This window comes from Salvelinus sp. IW2-2015, linkage group LG4p (genome assembly GCF_002910315.2).
Source record: "Salvelinus sp. IW2-2015 linkage group LG4p, ASM291031v2, whole genome shotgun sequence".
NCBI classification, from domain to species: domain Eukaryota; kingdom Metazoa; phylum Chordata; class Actinopteri; order Salmoniformes; family Salmonidae; genus Salvelinus; species Salvelinus sp. IW2-2015.
The window spans coordinates 16,642,142-16,661,191 of record NC_036841.1 but is presented as its reverse complement, the minus strand read 5'-3'; the positions used below and the strand labels follow the sequence as shown (position 1 = coordinate 16,661,191).

General features: G+C 45.6%; 1 protein-coding gene across 1 annotated transcript in view; it reads right to left on the bottom strand.

The window, feature by feature from the left end:
- Nucleotides 1-3,250: 3,250 nt before the first annotated feature.
- Nucleotides 3,251-19,050, bottom strand: part of LOC111960610 (rho GTPase-activating protein 35-like) — a 102,604-nt gene continuing 86,804 nt past the window's right edge. Inside the window, 5 exon segments of the mRNA XM_023982682.1 lie at nucleotides 3,251-7,357; nucleotides 7,633-7,738; nucleotides 14,522-14,632; nucleotides 14,635-14,652; nucleotides 17,375-17,452. Coding sequence (XP_023838450.1) covers nucleotides 6,904-7,357; nucleotides 7,633-7,738; nucleotides 14,522-14,632; nucleotides 14,635-14,652; nucleotides 17,375-17,452 — 767 coding nt within the window. The 3' untranslated portion in view covers nucleotides 3,251-6,903.

The following is a 19,050-nucleotide window of genomic DNA, read 5'->3' as shown; positions in this document are numbered from 1 at the left end:
CAAAGGAACAGAAGCCTCTGGGTTTAACCGGGTGTTCGGGATATGTATTTGGAATGATAGGTGATAAAAACATTTATTTGGAGCTGCAAGTACACCAGACGCTTCTGTTCTCTGTAGTGTTGCACATTTAATCTGTGGCCTCTTTCTCCCCCAAATGAACTTCTTTATGACAGAGTCAAGTTTAGACCAATAGGAGGAGGCAGTGGAAACATGGAACTAATCAAATTGATACCAGGGAGGACATTCATTTTAATAGCATGCAAAGAAGTGGCCATAGCGCACCATCTTGTGTCTTTTTGGATCTTGTGAAAGGTTTTCTAAGTAGTTCTTCCTGCCAGTAGTGTGAAGAGAGGGGGATATGGTGATGCCTAATTAGGTGATTTGTTTCTTCACTGGGATCATGGGTGGTAATTGCACGCTTCCCATAGCTGAGTTAAGAGGTAGTAGAGCTGATTTAGACTATTTGATCTTGTAACCAGACCATGAGCTGAATGCTGTGAAAATAGACATTAATGGCTGGAGGGATTTCTGAGCGTTTGCGACGTAGAGCAGTATGTCATCTGCATCCAGAGAAATTGCTTGTTCAGTTTGTTTGATTTTGAAATGTGAGGAAGCCGAATTTCGACGTATGCTTTGTGCCAGCGGTTCAAGAGAGAGCAAATAGCATAGGGAAGGCGGGACAATCTTGTTTACATCCTCGTTGTATGATAAATGGATTAGAATGTGTAGTGCCTGTAGATATAATAGAAGGATTCACATACACGGTGCGAATCATATGTATAAATCTAGCTCCAAAAACAAAATGTTCAAGAACAAGGCCATAAATATTCCCCCTCTAAGGAGTCAAAGGCTTTCTCGGCATTTAATGATAACACAGCACACGGGGTATCCAGCTTGAAAGCCTCAGCAACCACATGAAACGGGTGGAGCATGTTATCGGCTGCCTGACGACCCTTAATAAACCCTGTTTGGTCAGGATGTTAATAACATGTTAATAACTTTCTCTAGGCGCATGGCTAGAACTTTGGCATACATCTTCATTTCGGTTTCGATTAAGTTGATTGGCCGAAAATGTGCACAATTTGCGAGGTATTTTCCTTTCTTAGGGATATAATAGCTGTATTGATGTCTCTGTGGAATTGTCCTTTCTCAATAGCAATGTTAAGCGGAGTAGAAAGTACATTATTGAAGAATAACTGGTCTTAACTCATCCCAAAAGTTGAGAATGAGTTCACGAGGTATTCCATCAATACCAGGTACTTTATCTTTATTCATATTTAAAAAAAAGCAGCTTTCAGTAATGTTTCATAAGGTTCCTCTAATAAAACGGTTTCTTCTTGAGAGAGTTTGGGCAACGTAAGGTCCTCCAAGAACTGCCGACAAGCAGAAGTATCAAAGGTCCGTGAGGAACTCTATAAATTGGAATAACATGCTCTAAAAGTTGTATTTATTTCTGTAGGATCAGATATCAGTCCCTTAGTAGGAGATCTGATCAGCTGTATTGATGGTCGTTTCAGCTGCAGCGGCGGTAACTGGCTACTCCCTTGAAAATAGTATTTTTGTCGCACCCTCTGCATAATGAATTCTGCTCTACGTCGCAACAGGTCATTAAGTTCCAATCTACTTGTTTTTAGCTCAATTTCTCTCTGTTGAATAGTTGTTTTTAAAGAGAATCTTCCAGCATTTTACAATGATTTTCAAATTCACTGATCTTCTGAAGTCTTAATTTCTGTAAATTAGAGGGAAAATGTGTGTAGTGTTTCCTCTTATGAAACATTTTACAGCTAACCATACCATAGCCGAGTCCTCCACTGAGTAGTAATTTATTTCAAAACATTTTAAATTAGATCTAAACTGAAAAATGAAGTCAGAGTTGTGTAGTAAAGTATTATTAAACATTCACCTCAGTGCACACTTGTTCATTGGGAAGATTTGAAATTGACAAAGAATGGAATTATGATAAGATAGAATGGCCGGTAATGTTTTTATAAGTTCCATGTTACCTGGAATATAAGTAGACGTTAAAACATAGTCAATTCTCGAGAAAGTCTTAAATCTCACAGAAAAAGCATGTATGGTCCTAAAAGCAGACTTACCCAACTTTGTGGAGACTGAAGGGGCCTTCACTGTTATCCAAGCCTGAGACTGTGTTTGGTCATTTGGAAATCGAATTAATGATAAATACATAGGAAGTTTATGCTTTGTAGATTATTTGGAGATAGCAGCATTTTCTTGTTTATCTCCTTACATACAGAGGCCCAACCTACTTTTTGATACAAACATACCCAAGTAAAACTAAAGATACCTTAATAGAAAATGACTAAGAAAAGTCACCCAGTAAAATACTACTTGAGTAAAAGTCTAACAGTTTTTAAATACATACACGCACACTTAAATATCAAAACTAAATGTAATTGCTAAAATATACTTAAGTATCAAAAGTTGTTTTTTTTAATTAAAAAAAGAGAATGAATCATTTCAAATTCCTTATATTAAGCAAACAAGACGGCACTATTTTCTCGTTTAGAAAAAAAAAATTACAGCTAGAAAGGCACACTCCAACACTGAGACATCATTTACAAACGAAGCATGTGTGTTTAGTGAGCCCGCCAGATCAGAGGCAGTAGAGATGACCAGTTCTCTTGACAAGTGTGTGAATTGGACCATGTTCCTGTCCTGCTAAACATTCAAAATGTAACGAGTACTTTTGGGCGTCAGGGAAAATGTATGGAGTCAACAGTACATTTTCTTTACAGATACTACTTAAGTACTTTACACCACTGAAAGAGATAGAGATTAAAGTCATATGGAGCAAATCGTTACTCTAAGTAAAGCTATTCGAATGTTCTAGGCAGTTTGTTGGGAAAATTCACTTGGCTACACTAGAAGTTAACTGTCTTTTCAGAATATAATGATTAGAAACACCTGTCAACTGTAGAAAAGTACTTAAGCCCATCGCCCCATGGAGCATAGGTCATTAATGACGCCGGCCTCTCTAGCGAACTCGACATTGGGCAGTTTTCTCCACTTGGTTCCAGGAGTAGCAAAGGTTTCTGTGGAAATAAGTTATTAAATTGCTTTCGTTCACTTCCAGTCAATGAAATATGGCCATATGTATGAATCCATAGTTTAATCGTTGACACCTATTCTCACAGTACACACTGATAACACTACATGTATACGCAGAGCTGTGTGTGGTGTGCCAGGAGATGAGTCAGTGGGTTTTGCAGACAGACAGACAGGAGGCAGGTTTTACAAGATTGATTTATTAACTAGAATACAGGTCACATAAGGCCTTGCTGTATACACCATTCCTATTGAGACAAATTACCATACTCTTAGCAAATAATGACAGCATTTTTTTGTGTTGACGTATTTTTTCAGTTTACTTCATTTTATCTTTTATACAGGTTAACTTTTTCCCATTATTTCATTGTTTTTTAATCTTCTTCTCTTAAATACTGAGAATGGTCGAGCCCCCTCCCTTGCCTGGGCAAATATCATGCACTATACCGGGCTGGTCTCTTCACCATTCACAAAATTGTTAAAAAAAACATTGTTTTTTTTTTATTATTAAAAGAAAAACAATTCTATCACCGTTGACTAAAGGGCAAAGTGTTAGACCCCCTAACATACAAATAAACAACCATTTGAATATAGTTTGCTTGTTTCTCACTTTAACTTAACAGACCATCTCTCACCATTGTTGCAAAGAATAAAGAATAAAGAAAAGCCACGCAGCCACAAGATCGCAGAACCAAAGTCACATTTTTAATACGATTGCTTTTTTTCTTCTCTCCATTTGTCGCTTTGCTTCCTCTCTCCCCCACCCTTTTTTTTTTTGTTGCACAGTCTTTGGCTGCCTCACAGTCTGTTCAGTATTAACACATTGATATACACAGGGAATGCCACTGGCCGGCATTCAAAAGTACCAGAGTTTGCACCATCCCCCCTTCCATCTCCCAAATAATGATTCCATTCACCTCTCTCTCTCTCACTGACTCACTTTCCATCTGTGAAAAGTAAACCTATAAGTAACTAAGGGGATAACTGTGGTCAGGTTCAGTTTACATTATGTGGGGTAATGACCGTGAGGATAAATACATTCTCCACTATAAGCGACATGGTCTTTCTTAAGTCTTGAGTTTACACTGATGTCTGGCTACTGTTGACAGCTCAAATGACATCAGTCCTTAACACAGACAAACAAACGTCATATAGGTAGTGCATGACAGGTCATTGGGTTGGCGTCAGGGTATAACTCCAGTGACTGGAAGGGAGGCCTGTCAGTCAAGACAAATGGGAACTGGAGAGAGGTGGAGACAGGCATGAGTGTGTAAAGCGGAGGGTCAAAATGAAACAAATTACATGACCTTGGTTTCACTCTGTGTGTGCTCGCACGCACGTTACACACACACACTAGCGATCAAACAGGTTTCTATGACAACCACAGACAGAACCATGGAATTCCGCAGTCATCAACACAGATGAATAGATGGTCTGTTCTGCTCCATTCCGGAGCGCCTCTCTGGACCAGGGAACGGTGCCGTTTCAAAAGAGGGCAGGGGTACCAAGTGGTGCCAACCAGGAAGTGGTACACCAATAAACACAGGATGGCATTGAGGGACTATCAACACCACTGGCTACGTTTCAATACTCTGAACGAGCTTCCTCATCTCCTGTCCTTCCCGGTCATAGTCAGCTGAATGAATCTGAACAGCTATCCTGAGCCAGCCTCAGTACAAAAACACATGACTACACATCACCACATACCGCCAACTAGCAGAGCACAGCTGGACACTATACTAGTCACTGGAATGTCTGTAACACGGACAGCTGACATGAAATGTTATCATACACTCCTCCAACACCACACTCTGGAGAGGATATACATCAGTAGCAAAGTGCTGGCACCCTAGCAACACAACAGATATGATCCTCATCCACAGGCTAATCTCAACGCAGTTAAAATGGCTTTCATAGTATAGACTCTCCATTTACGTTATATACAATGAATTCCTATTGGACTCAATGTCCATTTGACATTCAATAGGTGAATGAGGGATTACGCATGTAGAAAGACCTAATGTTACACCCAAAGGGGGGGGGGGGGTGTTCCGCCCATGCAGTGGTGGGTGAGGTCATAGCTGCAGTAACTATGTTGTCCACCAGATGGCAATGGTGTGTTCTCAGAGAGGTGGCTACATGACTTCACAACGCATTAGACGTGGTGAGAAAGTGTTTTGTCGCACTTCTCACTAAAGAGGCTCCCAAAAGTGCTCTGCAGTCTCTCAATCTCAATAAACTTCAGAGAGCTCTACACTAATGATTCTCCGGCTCTCTACCATATTAGAAGCATGTGCACACACACGCACACACACACACACAGACACACACACAGGTCATGCTCCCATGTCTCTCCAGGCTTTCAAACCCCTCATGGGTAACAGGAGGAAGAGGGAATTCCCTGCAACCACTTCCCAATGCCTCCTGGGATCCTTAAGGGAATCGTTATGGCTGTTCCTCTCTGTATTCCGTGTCGAAGAGCCCTAAATGCTTTTCAGAGTCCGTAAAGTGCATCCCTGAATCCCACCCCACCCCTTCCCGATCCCTATCCTTATCCCTCCTAATTCTCCCTGCCAGTTATTCCCGCCCTTCACAGAAAGCAGAAGGGCCAATGAGAAGTAAGCATGGACATCTGACAGGAGGGACTTGCTGTGTGAGAGTGCATGCTGATCGGTCAGTCATCAACGGAGCACTCTCCAAAACTGATCCACAGTTTGAAAATCTAAATGGAAGCATAAGGGGGAAAGAGAAAGGAAGGGGTGGAACAACATTAAACATCCGGAAGAAATGGGAGTAAAGATATCCTCTTTAATCAAAAGAAAAACGTCTCTCAGCGTTGCTTGTAGGCTCGGGGGCATGGGGTCAGAGGAGACAGAAATGAACGGAGGAGATCTCCCAAGATGCCGAGGGTGTGAGAGCACCCAAAGTTCCGTGCTCCAGCCTCCCTGCAGATCCAGTTAGTTGAGACTTTTGTTCTTGGCGTTATCTCTGGCTGTAGCAGACACTGAAGCGGAGGGGGTGGTGGGGTTAGGAATGAGTCTATTGAAGTGGACGCTAGTCCATGGGGGAGAGGTGAAGCATGCCTCTAGTCCATTTCCTTGTAACAGTGGTCAAATAAACATAGAGAAGCTACTGGTCAGGTCCTCCCTCCACCTGGACCCAGGATCAACCTGGGAGGACAGGGCAGTCCCTGGCAAACCACAGCCCCATCGCGGTGAGGAGTGGTGGGGGTGAGAAAGGTGGGGCGCTGGGCAGTGGTTTTAGAGTCCAGCTAGGAGGTCCATATAGTTCAATGTCCTCCCACAAGATACCCTGCCTGGCAACGGTCAGCAGTTCTGAGGTCCCTTATGGTTGGGGAGGGACATGTACACGTGGTGTTTGTTGGATGGGGAAAGAGGGAGGTACTCGCTAAGGCAGTGGAGAAGGGGGCAGAAGAAATGGTAGAGGGAGAAGAGTCAAGAGACTACAGTGGTACGGGAAGACACATGTTGTACTAGTGGCTCAAAAGTTTCTCTTTCCCACCCCCTTCCGTGCGTAGTGTGTGTGTGTGTGTGTGTGTGTGTGTGTATATATATATCTTTAAAACGCAAATGGGGGTTGGATAACCCCCTCTCCCAACAGTTTTTCCCTATATGTACTGCATCTCACTCACCCCCTCATCTTCTCGTTCGCTTTCCCTGTCTCTCAAACTCACTCTCCTCTCGTTCCCTCCATACTTCTCACCACCCCTTCAAAATCTCGTCCACTTACATTCCTTCTCTCACCGCTCCCTCATACCTCTGAAACGCAAACTCTTTCCATCTCACTCTCAAATCTCTCTTTCCTTCCATCACTGGTTCACAGCATGTGTTGTTCCGTGGGGGGGTGATGGGGGTGCAGGGGGGGCAGTAGGGCCTGGATGGGGGACTGGGGGGTGTGGGGCGGGGAATGCTGGCTCTGGGTATGGGGCGGCCCGTAGTGTGGGATGACGGGCGGCGTGGCGGGCATAACGTAAGGGGCCGGGGCCGGTGTGAGGGAGGGAGAGTTGTACGCCAAGGAGGAGTAGGCCGAGGTTCCTCCGTGGGAGGAGAGGGTGGCGGTGGGGGAGGCGTGCCCGCCAGGGGTGTCAGACAGGGGCTGATTGTAGAAGAAGAAAGCACACTGGTGGATGAAGGACTCGATGATTGTCTGGTAGGTCCGCGTGGCCGTCAGGGCGTCCATTGTTGTGAAGTCGGGCCGCATCAGAGTGGGCCAAAAACAGATGGACAGATTCTCACTGGTCATCAGGTTCAAACGGTTATTCTGGCTCACCCTGAGGGGGGGGGGGGGAGAGAGAGCGAGAGAGAGAGAGAGAGGAAAAGAGGGTTAATGGAGAGACAGATAGGAAGAGAGACAGAAAACACAACGTAAATTGTTCAAGGAATCATAAAGTGACATCATCTAGAAATCTAAACTCTGCCGAGTTTGTGCCTCGACTGAATTTAAAGCTGACTCAAGCAGGCAGGGTGGAAGGTCAAAGGTCGCAGGGTGGATGACTGTTACTGTAGTCAGCGCGGCCGTCACAGCTCTGTCACCTAAGCCACTCACTTGTTCAAGTGATTGATGACGTATTTGAAGACATCGTAGTTCTCCCTGGGGAAGCGGCGCAGGATGTCCTTCATGGCGTGAACCCGCTGATCCCTGTCGTTGATCTCTGATTCGGAGACAGGAGAGGTTAGAGAGAAAGAATGAAAGCACATGAATGCACACACACACATACACACACAACCAGAGAAAGGTCCCACACATGCAGGGACAGGGAGGGGGAAGCATGGCACACACTGACACAAACTGAAATCACAGCTGAGAGTCAGCGTTGACTTAACAAAGCATAGCAGTGATCACACACACACACACAGTTATAAACCCATACACACATGAACACACACAGGTCCTCTGGGTGTGCTGAGCCCAATGGTAGGAGTGAGTCAGACAAGCTGATATCAGCACTCCAACACAGCCAGTCTTGCGTCTCCATGTGAGCGAGGCAGATGGAGCCACACACACACACATCAGTTCACATGTTATCCAGCTCCTTCTTCAAACCATGTGTTCGCTTCTCTTGCAGTCTACAGGGTCATACGCAGAGTTCTGCAACCCATCCTGTACGTGTTTCTTTTCTAACTACTCTTTAAACGGCGTGTGTCATCCCTCTCTCCTGCTGCAGGCCGCAGGGTTGCGTCAGGGTTTTGTCACGGCTCAGGTGCCTCGCACACACACTCACTCCGCTCACTGAATGATGACCGCCCTCCGGAGTAGAGGTAAATCTCTGGGCCGCCGGCGCTACACCTTAAATCTCCACGACAACGGATTACAAAACGCAATGGGCGTGAAAGAACAGAGGGGAAAGAAGTGTACTTGATAATCTAACGTTCTGTATGATTTTTGCTTCACAGCAAAGTTGTGCATCTTCCATTGGAGGAGGAAGGGGAGGACCATACTCGTTGAATTTCATAAAACTGCACTAACTATATTCACGTTACCAAATAATTGATTAAAACACAATGTTTTGCAACGAAGGTCTACAGTAGCCTCAGTAGCACTCTGCAGGGTAGCACCATGGTGTAGCTGGAGGACAGCTAGCTTCCGTCCTCTTTTTAAATTATTTTTTAAATTTAACCAGGTAGTCCAGTTGAGAACAAGTTCTCATTTACAACTGCGACCTGGCCAAGATAAAGCAAAGCAGTGTGACAAAAACAACAGAGTTACACATGTGATAAACAAACGTGCAGTCAATAACACAATAGAAAAATCTGTATACAGTGTGTGCAAATGAAGTAAGGCAATAAATAGGCCAATAGTGGCAAAGTAATAACAATTTAGCAATTCACACTGGAGTGATATTTGTGCAGATGAGGATGTGCAAGTAGAAATACTGATGTGCAAAATTGCAGAAAAACAAAACAAATATGGAGATGAGGTAGGTAGTTGGTTGGATGGGATATTTACAGATGGGCTGTGTACAGCTGCAGCGATCGGTAAGCTGCTCTGACAGCTGACGCTTAAAGTTAGTGAGGGAGATTTAAGTCTCCAACTTCAGTGATTTTTGCAATTAGTTCCAGTCATTGGCAGCAGAGAACTGGAAGGAAAGGCGGCCAAAGAAGGTGTTGGCTTTGGGGATGACCAGTGAAATCTACCTGCTGGAGCGAGTGCTAGGGATGGGTGTTGCTATGGTGACCAGTGAGCTGAGATAAGGCGGAGCTTTACCTAGCAAAGACTTATAAAGACTTGGAGCCAGTGGGTTTGGCGACGAATATGTAGCGAGAACCAGCCAACGAGAGCATACAGGTTGCAGTGGTGGGTAGTATATAGGGCTTTGGTGACAAAATGGATGGCACTGTGATAGACTGCATCCAATTTGCTGAGTAGAGTGTTGGAGGCTATTTTGTAAATTACGTCACCGAAGTCAAGGATCGGTAGGATAGTCAGTTTTACGAAGGTATGTTTGGCAGCATAAGTGAAGGAGGCTTTTTTGCAAAATAGGAAGCCGATTCTAGATTTAGCTTTGGATTGGAGATGCTTAATGTGAGTCTGGAAGGAGAGTTTACAGTCTAACCAGACACCTAGGTATTTATAGATGTCCACATATTCTAAGTCAGAACCGTCCAGGGCAGCGATCGGTTGAAGAGCATGCATTTAGTTTTACTAGCATTTAAAAGCAGTTGGAGGCCACGGAAGGAGTGTTGTATGGAGTTGAAGCTCGTTTGGATGTTAACACAGTGTCCAAAGAAGGGCCAGAGGTATAGAGAATGGTGTCGTCTGTGTATAGGTGGATCAAAGAATTCTCCCACAGCAAGAGCGACATCATTGATATATACAGAGAAAAGAGTCGGCCCGAAAATGTAACCCTGTGGCACCCCCATAGAGACTGCCAGAGGTCCGGACAACAGGCCCTCCGATTTGACACACTGAACTCTATCTGAGAAGTAGTTAGTGAACCAGGTGAGGCAGTCATTAGAGAAATCAAGGCTGTTGAGTCTGCCGATAAGAATACGGTGATTGACAGAGTCTAAAGCCTTGGCCAGGTCGATGAAGACAGCTGCACAGTACTGTCTTTTATCAATGGCAGTTATGATATCATTTAGGACCTTAAGCGTGGCTGAGGTGCACCTGTGACCAGCTCGGAAACCAGATTGCATAGCAGAGAAGGTACGGTGGGATTCGAAATGGTCGGTGATCTGTTTGTTCACTTGGCTTTCGAAGACTTTAGAAAGGCAGGGCAGGATGGATATAGGTCTGTAACAGTTTGGGTCTAGAATGTCTCCCCCTTTGAAGAGGGGGATGACCGCAGCCACTTTCCAATCTTTAGGAATCTCAGACAATACGAAAGATGTTGAACAGACTAGTAATAGGGGTTGCAACAATGGCGGCGGATAATTTTAGGAAGAGAGGGTCCAGATTGTCTAGCCCAGCTGATTTGTAGGGATACAGATTTTGCAGCTCTTTCAGAACAGCAGCTGTCTGGATTTGGGTGAAGGAGAAGTCAGGAACTGTCCTTGGGCCAGTTGCTGAAGGAGGTGCGGAGCTGTTGGCCGGGGTTGGGGTAACCAGGTGGAAAGCCTGGCCAGCCGTAGAGAAATGCCTATTTTTATGCCTATAAATTCTCGATTATCGTGGATTTATTAGTGGTGACAGTGTTACCTAGTCTCACTGCAGTGGCCAGCTGAGAGGAGGTGCTCTTATTCTCCATGGACTTTACAGTGTCCCAAAACTTTTTTGAGTTAGAGCTACAGGATGCATATTTCTGTTTGAAAAAGCTAGCCTTTGCTTTCCTGACTTCCCTGAAAAGTTGCATATCGCGGTGACTATTCGAAGCTAGTGCAGTACACCACAGTGTTTTTGTGCTGGTCAAGGGCAGTCAAGTCTGGAATGAACCAAGGGCTATATCTGTTCTGAGTTCAACATTTTTTGAAAGGGGCATGCTTATTTAAGATGGTGAGGAAAGCACTTTTAAAAGAACAACCAGGCATCCTCTACTGATGGAATGAGGTCAATATCCTTCCAGGATACCCGGGCCAGGTCGATTAGAAAGGCCTGCTCGCAGAAGTGTTTTTGGGAGCGTTTGACAGTGATGAGGGGTGGTGGTTTGACCGCGGACCCATAACGGACGCAGGCAATGAGGCAGTGATCGCTGAGATACTGGTTGAAAACAGCAGAGGTGTATTTAGAGGGCAAGTTGGTCAGGATGATATATATGAGGGTGCCCGTGTTTACGGATTTGGGGTTGTACCTTCCTTAATAATTAGTGTGAGATTGAGGGCATCTATCTTAGATTGTAGGACAGCCAGGGTGTTAAGCATATCCCAATTTAGGTCACCTAGCAGTACGAACTCTGACGATAGACGGGGGGCAATCAATTCACATATGGTGTCCAGGGCACAGCTGGGAGCTGAGGGGGGTCTATAACAAGCGGCAACAGTGAGGGACTTATTTCTGGAGAGATGGATCTTTAAAATTAGAAGCTCAAACTGTTTGGGCATAGACCTGGATAGTATGACAGAACTCTGCAGGCTCTCTCTACAGTAGATTGCAATTCCACCCCTTTAGAAGTTCTGTCTTGACGGAAAATGTTGTAATTGGGGATGGAAATATCTGAATTTTTAGGATGTAGGATGAGGGTATGGCTAAAGGCTATAAGAACTTGTCGTATAGTGCTTTGGGAACAGAGATTAAAAGGAGCAGATTTCTGGAAGTGGTAGGATAGATTCAGGGCATAGTGTACAGACAAGGGTATGGTAGGGTGCGAGTACAGTGGGGGTAAACCTAGGCATTGAGTGACGATGAGAGAGGTTGCATCTCTGGAGGTGCCAGTTAAGCTAGGTGCGGTCTCCGCATGTGTGGGGGGTGGGACAAGGGGGCTATCTGAGTCATGTTAAGCAGGACCAGGGGCTCCGCAGTAAAATAAAACAATGAGAGCTGCCCTAAACAACAGTATACAAGGCATATTGACATTAGAGAAAGGCATAAAAAAATCACATGTGTTGATTGGGAGAGCTAAGACAACAACGGGTGAGACAACGAGTAAACACCTAGGATAACAACAACGGGTAAATGGCGATGAATGGGCGAGAGGGTCAGTTAGCTACACACAGGGCAAGAGTTCCAGGCTGGGGCCGACAGATAAACAAAATAAAGTACCATGTTAATGAACAGTCCAGCAGGCATCAGCTATGTAGCCGAGCGATCATAGGGTCCAATGTGCAGCAATAGATGAAACGGGGAGCCATTTGGTAGTCGATTACTACGTTAGGCGAGCGGGAGACACAGCGTTCAGGAAGCTAGTGGGCCGGGCCTAGCAGTTGGATCATCACCAACATCCACGACGCAGAGGCCGGTTGAGAGCACATCGGCCGAATTACGTCAGCAGACCAGTCGTGATGGATCGGCGGGGCTCCGTGTTGACAAAGGGTCCAGGCCAACTGGCAAGAGCGGTATTGTAGTTGGTGTACTTCGTTTGCTAGACGGGAGATGGGCCTAGTTCGAGGCTAGCTCGGGGCTAACTGGTGCATGCTTCTGGACAAGGGCGTTAGCCACAGTAGCCACTCGGTAGCAGCTAACTAGCTGCGAAGATCTGGTGTAATGGTCCAGAGCTTGTGGCAGGAATCCGGTGATGTAGCGGGGGAAAAAATAACTCCGATATGCTCAGGGCTGATATCGCTCTGTGCAGACTGGCAGGTGTTTTCCTGGCTAAAGCGGCTGGTGGAGAAGCTAAAGGTAAAGACCGCTAGCAGTGGCTAACAATGACTAAATAGCTAGTAGCTAATTAGCTGGCTAGCTTCTGATGGAGGTTCCAGTTAGGTCTAAAAAATAGCAGATCCGTACCACATTGGGTGAGGCGGGTTGCAGGAAGGTATATTTAATTAGAATATGGAAAAGAGATCGAAATGTATACAAAAAAGACAATATTTACATGGGACGAAAACAAACACGTCTTACTGCTGCGCCATCTTGGAAGGGTGCATTGACTTCAATAAGAAACCTAGGAGGCTCATGTTTCTCACCCCCTTCCATAGATTTACACAGTAATTATGACAACTTCCGGAAGACGGCCTCCAACCTATCAGAGCTCTTGCAGCATGAACTGACATGTTGACCACCCAATCAAAGGATCGGAGAATGAATCTAGTACTGAAAGCATAAGCTACAGCTAGCTAGCACTGCAGTGCATAAAATGTGGTGAGTAGTTGACTCAAAGACAGAAAGACAATAGTTGAACAGTTAAAGGAATTTCTTCAAAAATGAAGGAGAAGCAAGAGAGCTTTTTAGTTGTCTTTTTTTCACTTTCACTTACTTTGCTAGTGAATGCAGCTAGCTAGTTTAGCCTATTCAAACACTCGGCTCAAACAGAGAGGGATGCTGTTAGCTAGCTGGATATCCAACACTGGAACCCTTCCAAGTCAAGGTAAGCTTTTGTTTTATTAATTTATTGGAACAAGGGCCCACCGGTGTAACTGCTAAACGGCTTGCTGTTGACTGTACTTAATGATTGTAACGGGTCTAACGCGTTAGCTCTAGTAGCTATGTTGACCATGACGTTAATATGGTGACATTATAGGCTGTGTGGAGCGGTTAGCGGTGATGACATGAAGGTTTGGCTTGGAAAGTTTTTTTCTGGTCACAGAAAACTGATGTGTTGTACACTGAAGTGCACAAGCGAAGGGAAAAGGTGAGAGGAGGAGAGCAGGTAGATGCGAGAAGGAATTATACAACGATCAAAAGAATCATGCTGTTTGTATGTGGCTGCTATAAAAGTGAATTGTTTATGCGTGTGATCAGGGGTGTATTCATTCCGCCAATTCAGTAAAAAAATTCAATAATCTTGAACGGAAGCAAACGGAACGAAACTTGGATAAACATACCTGCTTATGTCCAATAGAAACTCTCGTTTGCAACTGTTGGACTAATGTTTACACTCTAGATCAGCTAGATGCAGGCAAGAGAGCGCAAGGCGCTATTGAATGTGTCAATGTCTGTCACCTTGATTACTCACATTTCTCTTGACCTGTGCACCTACGTTGTAAACTTTCATTCATAGGTTGTAGCAACCTCATGATGGGTATAGGGGAAATTTGAGTATCATGTAGTGGCTTAAACTTAACGATGTTACATTGAGCTGGATGAATGGAATATGACTGACAGTCATCCAACATGCTGTAATAGAAATAAGGCCATGCTCATAAAAAAAGACAACAAAAGAAAGTGTCCTCCCTCATCTTAAACAGCACCGACCGCCACTGGTTTCTTCATAGAGCAAGGACAACCCTAATACATCCTCTCCCCAGCCCCAGCACTCCCCAAGCCTCTCCCCAGCCCCAGCCCCCCTTTCTCTACCCCCCTCTCCGCAGCCCAGCCCCTTTTCCCCCAGCCCTCTTTTCCCCACAACCCCCCTCTCCCCAGCCCAGCCCCCTCTTTCCCCTCTCCCAGACCCATGTCTTACTGAAGGCCTCCACCAGTTCGATCTGATGGCTGTAGGGCACCAGGGGTTCTGGCAGCTCAGAGAAAAAGGCCTTCATGGCCCCGGCCACCGTGTTGATAGTGAAGTCCTTCCACCCAGGTCCAGGTTATGGTCTAGCAGGGAGACAGAGAGCGGGAACACAGAGGTTCAGTAGAATAAGACATGGAAAGAACACCTGATTTAGGACATGATCTACAAGAGACAATATGAAACACACACACAAAAGGTCTGGCTAAACTCATTTGTTTTACTGCTATAGTATCACCCCACCTGGTGCTAGACTAAAATACCCGACTAAACAAACCACAACACCAGCACACAACAAAAGTTCCGTATTGCTTAGAGAACACTGCTTATCCCGTTAGAAGGAGCTGCACCCAATTGGCTCCAGCTCCTCGGTACCAAGTGAGTACCAAGTGAGTCTTTTATTCAGTGTGGCAGGTCAGCATAAGGGACCACATGGGAGAGAACGGGAACGAGGTCAGCAGCACCGGAAGCTGCTGATTAAAACTAGAAACCCGAGAGTAAATCACAGGCGACGCCTGGCCCACTGACACGCGCTTGTTGTTCAAAACACAGAGAAAAGAGTGTGAAAGAAGGAAGGGGTGAAGGAGAGAAGGATAAGAATATATAGACTCTTAAAAACCCTTCTCTGATTACTCTCGCCTGTCTATGACAAATGTGGAGGAAGAGAGGCAGGGAGATGGGGGGGGGGGGGGAATAGAAAGTAGGGATTGATTGTGGAAGAGTTAGACCAGGTAGCAATGGTGAGGGAGAGGGGATTGGCGAGGAAGGATGAAAAAGAGACAGAAAAGAGAGAGAGGAGGAAAATAGGACCTGTTGTGTACATAACAGAGCAGCTTCAGTGATAACACTGGTACCAAGTCAGTTCTCACCCAGTATCGCCTAGTGCTTCCGATTCAGACCTGTTCTCAGACCAGGCCTAAGAGTGAGCTCCAGATCTCAGTGCTCCTAAAGCCCAGTTTAGATAAAACAGCCGACATAAGCAGAGACGAGACAAAACTAGCCAGTTAAAGAATTGTGTGTGGAAGAATAGCTGACTAAAGACAGGGCATTCATATCAAGATGACGAGATGGGCAGTTGAGACCGTTTCCACGGTAACAGGGAATCTTCACAATGACTCGATACAACTTTGATACAAAGTTGCCACTTGTTATAGCGAACAAGTATCATGAAATACATGCACCAGAAACAGGACACACGGACTTGTCAGATAAATATCAGCAAGCTACGCTTGCTAACGGCAGCAAAATAGCTAGCTAGCGGTTTGCTTGGCTAAACACAGAACGTCAGGGCACTGCTCTCCAATTGGCTAAACGAATCCGTCTCATCCCAAGTCGTCAGCTAAGATTTGACATGTTGAACCTTGGAAACTCCAGCAGCCGACATGAGAAGTTCGAAAACTAGTCTGGTCTCGGCTGTTGTATCTGAACTGGGTGTGTGGTTCTATCGCCATGGATTACCTTTGCTGTAAGGGGTGGCTAGGTGATAGCTGATTGGGTGCTATGGTCTACCGGTGCTGTAATTTCATGTGTAATTGTATTGTCACCTTGGTCTAGGGTCCTGTTCGACTGGACACAGGACTTCGCTTCTGATTACCTCAGCCACACTGATTTCTCACACACACACACCAGCGAGCATGCTTCATTAACCAAACCAATCTGGGAGGAAATTAACGGCCCACACCACACATACGCATGTACACACACACACAGAAGCTACACTACGATGTGAGGAAGGCCTCTCCTTCCTGCATATCCATGATACAGATGCTCCCAGGTTAATTAGGTGAATCCATTGGACAACAGGCTTCTGGACAGATACAACACACTAACTAACACTGCACCTCCATGGCCTGTTTGTGCCTAGGTGTGTTTCTGTGCATTGGTGAGTTTGTGTGTGTGCGCCTGTATGTGCATAGGTCAGTATGTGTACATAGGCACTGACCACGGGTGGCACGGGGTCTGACGACCCTACAATAATTACACTCAGCCTGACCAGGCAATGTTTAACCACTCCTCAATTGTGGAGTGTTGGTAAGCACGTGTCCACAGCGGCCGGTTCTCGTTTTTAGCTGATAGGAGTGGAACCCGGCGTGGTCGCCTGCTGCAATAGTCCATCCATGACAAGGACCGATGAGTTGTGCTTGATCAAATGGCGTTCTGCACACCACTGTTGTACTGCGCCGGTTATTTGCACGATTCTTGCCATTCTCCTTCGACCGCTCATCAACGAGCTGTTTTCACCCACAGGACTGTCACTGACTGGATGTTTTCTGTTTGTCGCCCCGTTCTCGGTGAACCCTAGACCAGCGTGCAGGGGCGCACGTCCAGGTGTTTTTGCCCTTACACTACACAGCGGATTCAAATGATCTAAACTTGATGATTAGTTGATTATTTGAATCAGCTGTGTAGTGCTCGGGATAAAAACTAAAACGTGCACTCCTTGGGGTCCCGAGGACAGAGTTTGGGAAAACTTGCCCTAGACACTCGCGGGTAAAAAGCCCAGGAGGCCGGCCGTTTCTGAGATACTGGAACAGGCACACCTGGCACTGATGATCACACCACACTCAAAGTTGCTTTGGTCACTTGTTTTGCCCATTCTAATGTTCAATCGAACTGTAACTGAATGCCTCAATGCCTGTCTGCCTGCTTTATATAGCAAGCCACAGCCACATGACTCTGTCTGTAGGAGTGAACCTTTTTCGTGAACCTAATAAACTGGCCACTGAGTGTAAGGCATATTGCTGACAATTCATATTGTTGGTGTGCGTTGAATGTCTACGGTCAAAAAGAGAGGTTCTGGTGACTCACCCTGGTCAAACTGCCTCTGCATGCTCTCCATCTCTGACTTGTTCCCACTCACCCTGTAGATCCCTTCTGTAGTGATACCTGAGAGAGAGAGCGGAGAGAGAGAGAGAGAGAAGCGAGAGAGAGATTCAGTACACTTGATGCTTTCAACATGACATTTTATCATCAATCCAACTCACAGTCTAAACACACACACACTCGCAGACATCGATAAGTACCCCTATACTAAACACACACACACACTCGCAGACATCGATATGTACCCCTATACTAAACACACACACACACACACTCGCAGACATCGATAAGTACCCCTATACTAAACACACACACACACACACTCGCAGACATCGATAAGTACCCCTATATGTCCTCTGCGTATGCAGCTCCAATAGAGTGCTGTTAGAAGCAGTGTTCTATGCAGAGATTGTGTAGTAATGAAACAACAGACACATTGGAGAGTCTATTAGTGGCCTCCCACCGAGACAGATCATAAGCGCTATCAATGAAACTCATAAAGCACCAGGGCAGGCTTGCAGAAAGTGTTCCGGTGCTTTCTGTCCTTCTGGGGCTACTAGAGTTCAAGATCCATACAAATGACTTAATGAACTCTGGTCCCATGTGTTCATCATCCCGCTCTTTCTCCTCCTCTCTGCTTATCATCCTCTCCTCTCTCTGCAATCCATGCCTTTACCACAGTCATGGAGAGGACAAGGGTGTGGAAAGATGGTGAGAGCGCTAGAGAGAGGGAGGCGGGAGGGAGACAAAGACAAATCCCGAGACGGGGAGAGGCGGGAGGAAATGAGTCTCTCAGTCAAGACGAGCGGCATCGATCCCCTCCTGCTGCCGATCAATTATCCACAAAAGCTTTTCTAGCCAGACTCCAGGGGAACAGGGGATGGAAAGTGAAATGGAGAGGGGAGGAGGGAGACAGAGGGAGAGAAATAGAAGAGAAGAGCAAAAGGCGAGGAGGAAGAGACATACTATATAATAATACATGCCATTTAGCAGAGGCTTTTATCCAAAGCGTCTTACAACAGAGAGCGCAAACCCTTTCCCATTAGTGGCCCCAGCAGGAATCAAACCCACGACCCTGGCGTAGGGCTGTTATGGTGATCGTATTACCGCCACTCACGAGTCATGACCACAGTCAAATTCCACGTGACCGCTGAGTCATGGTAACCAGGCTTCTCCAAAACCGCTGATGGTCATTAGTAGCCTACCAAACTTGCTATCGCTAACGGTATCGCCTAACGGTATCGCCTATCAAACTTGCTATCGCCTATCGCTAACGGCCTGTCGCTAACGGCCTGTCGCTAATGGCCTGGTACTCAGCGCTCTATTACCCCTCTAATCACTCTGACATCAATGCAAATTCAATAGGAAATCAAACACTTCACGAGAGCCCTGGCATTCAGAGTTTGAGCGGAATGGGATCACCTGTTGCTCAGCGAGAGACAGCTCCTCATAGCCGGTTGATGCATGGGATTAAATAAGTGTTCCTATAAGCCCATGTTGCGCGACATTTCTATAGGCTATGCTAGGCAATTGTGTGAGAAAACAGAGATTTGATCGCCTCTATTAAAAAGAGGATCTCATCAGCTTTCTATAAGCTATATTTCTTTCTCAACTTTCCTAATATTAAGCACATTGCTTCACTTCAAAAATCGGCGTAGACT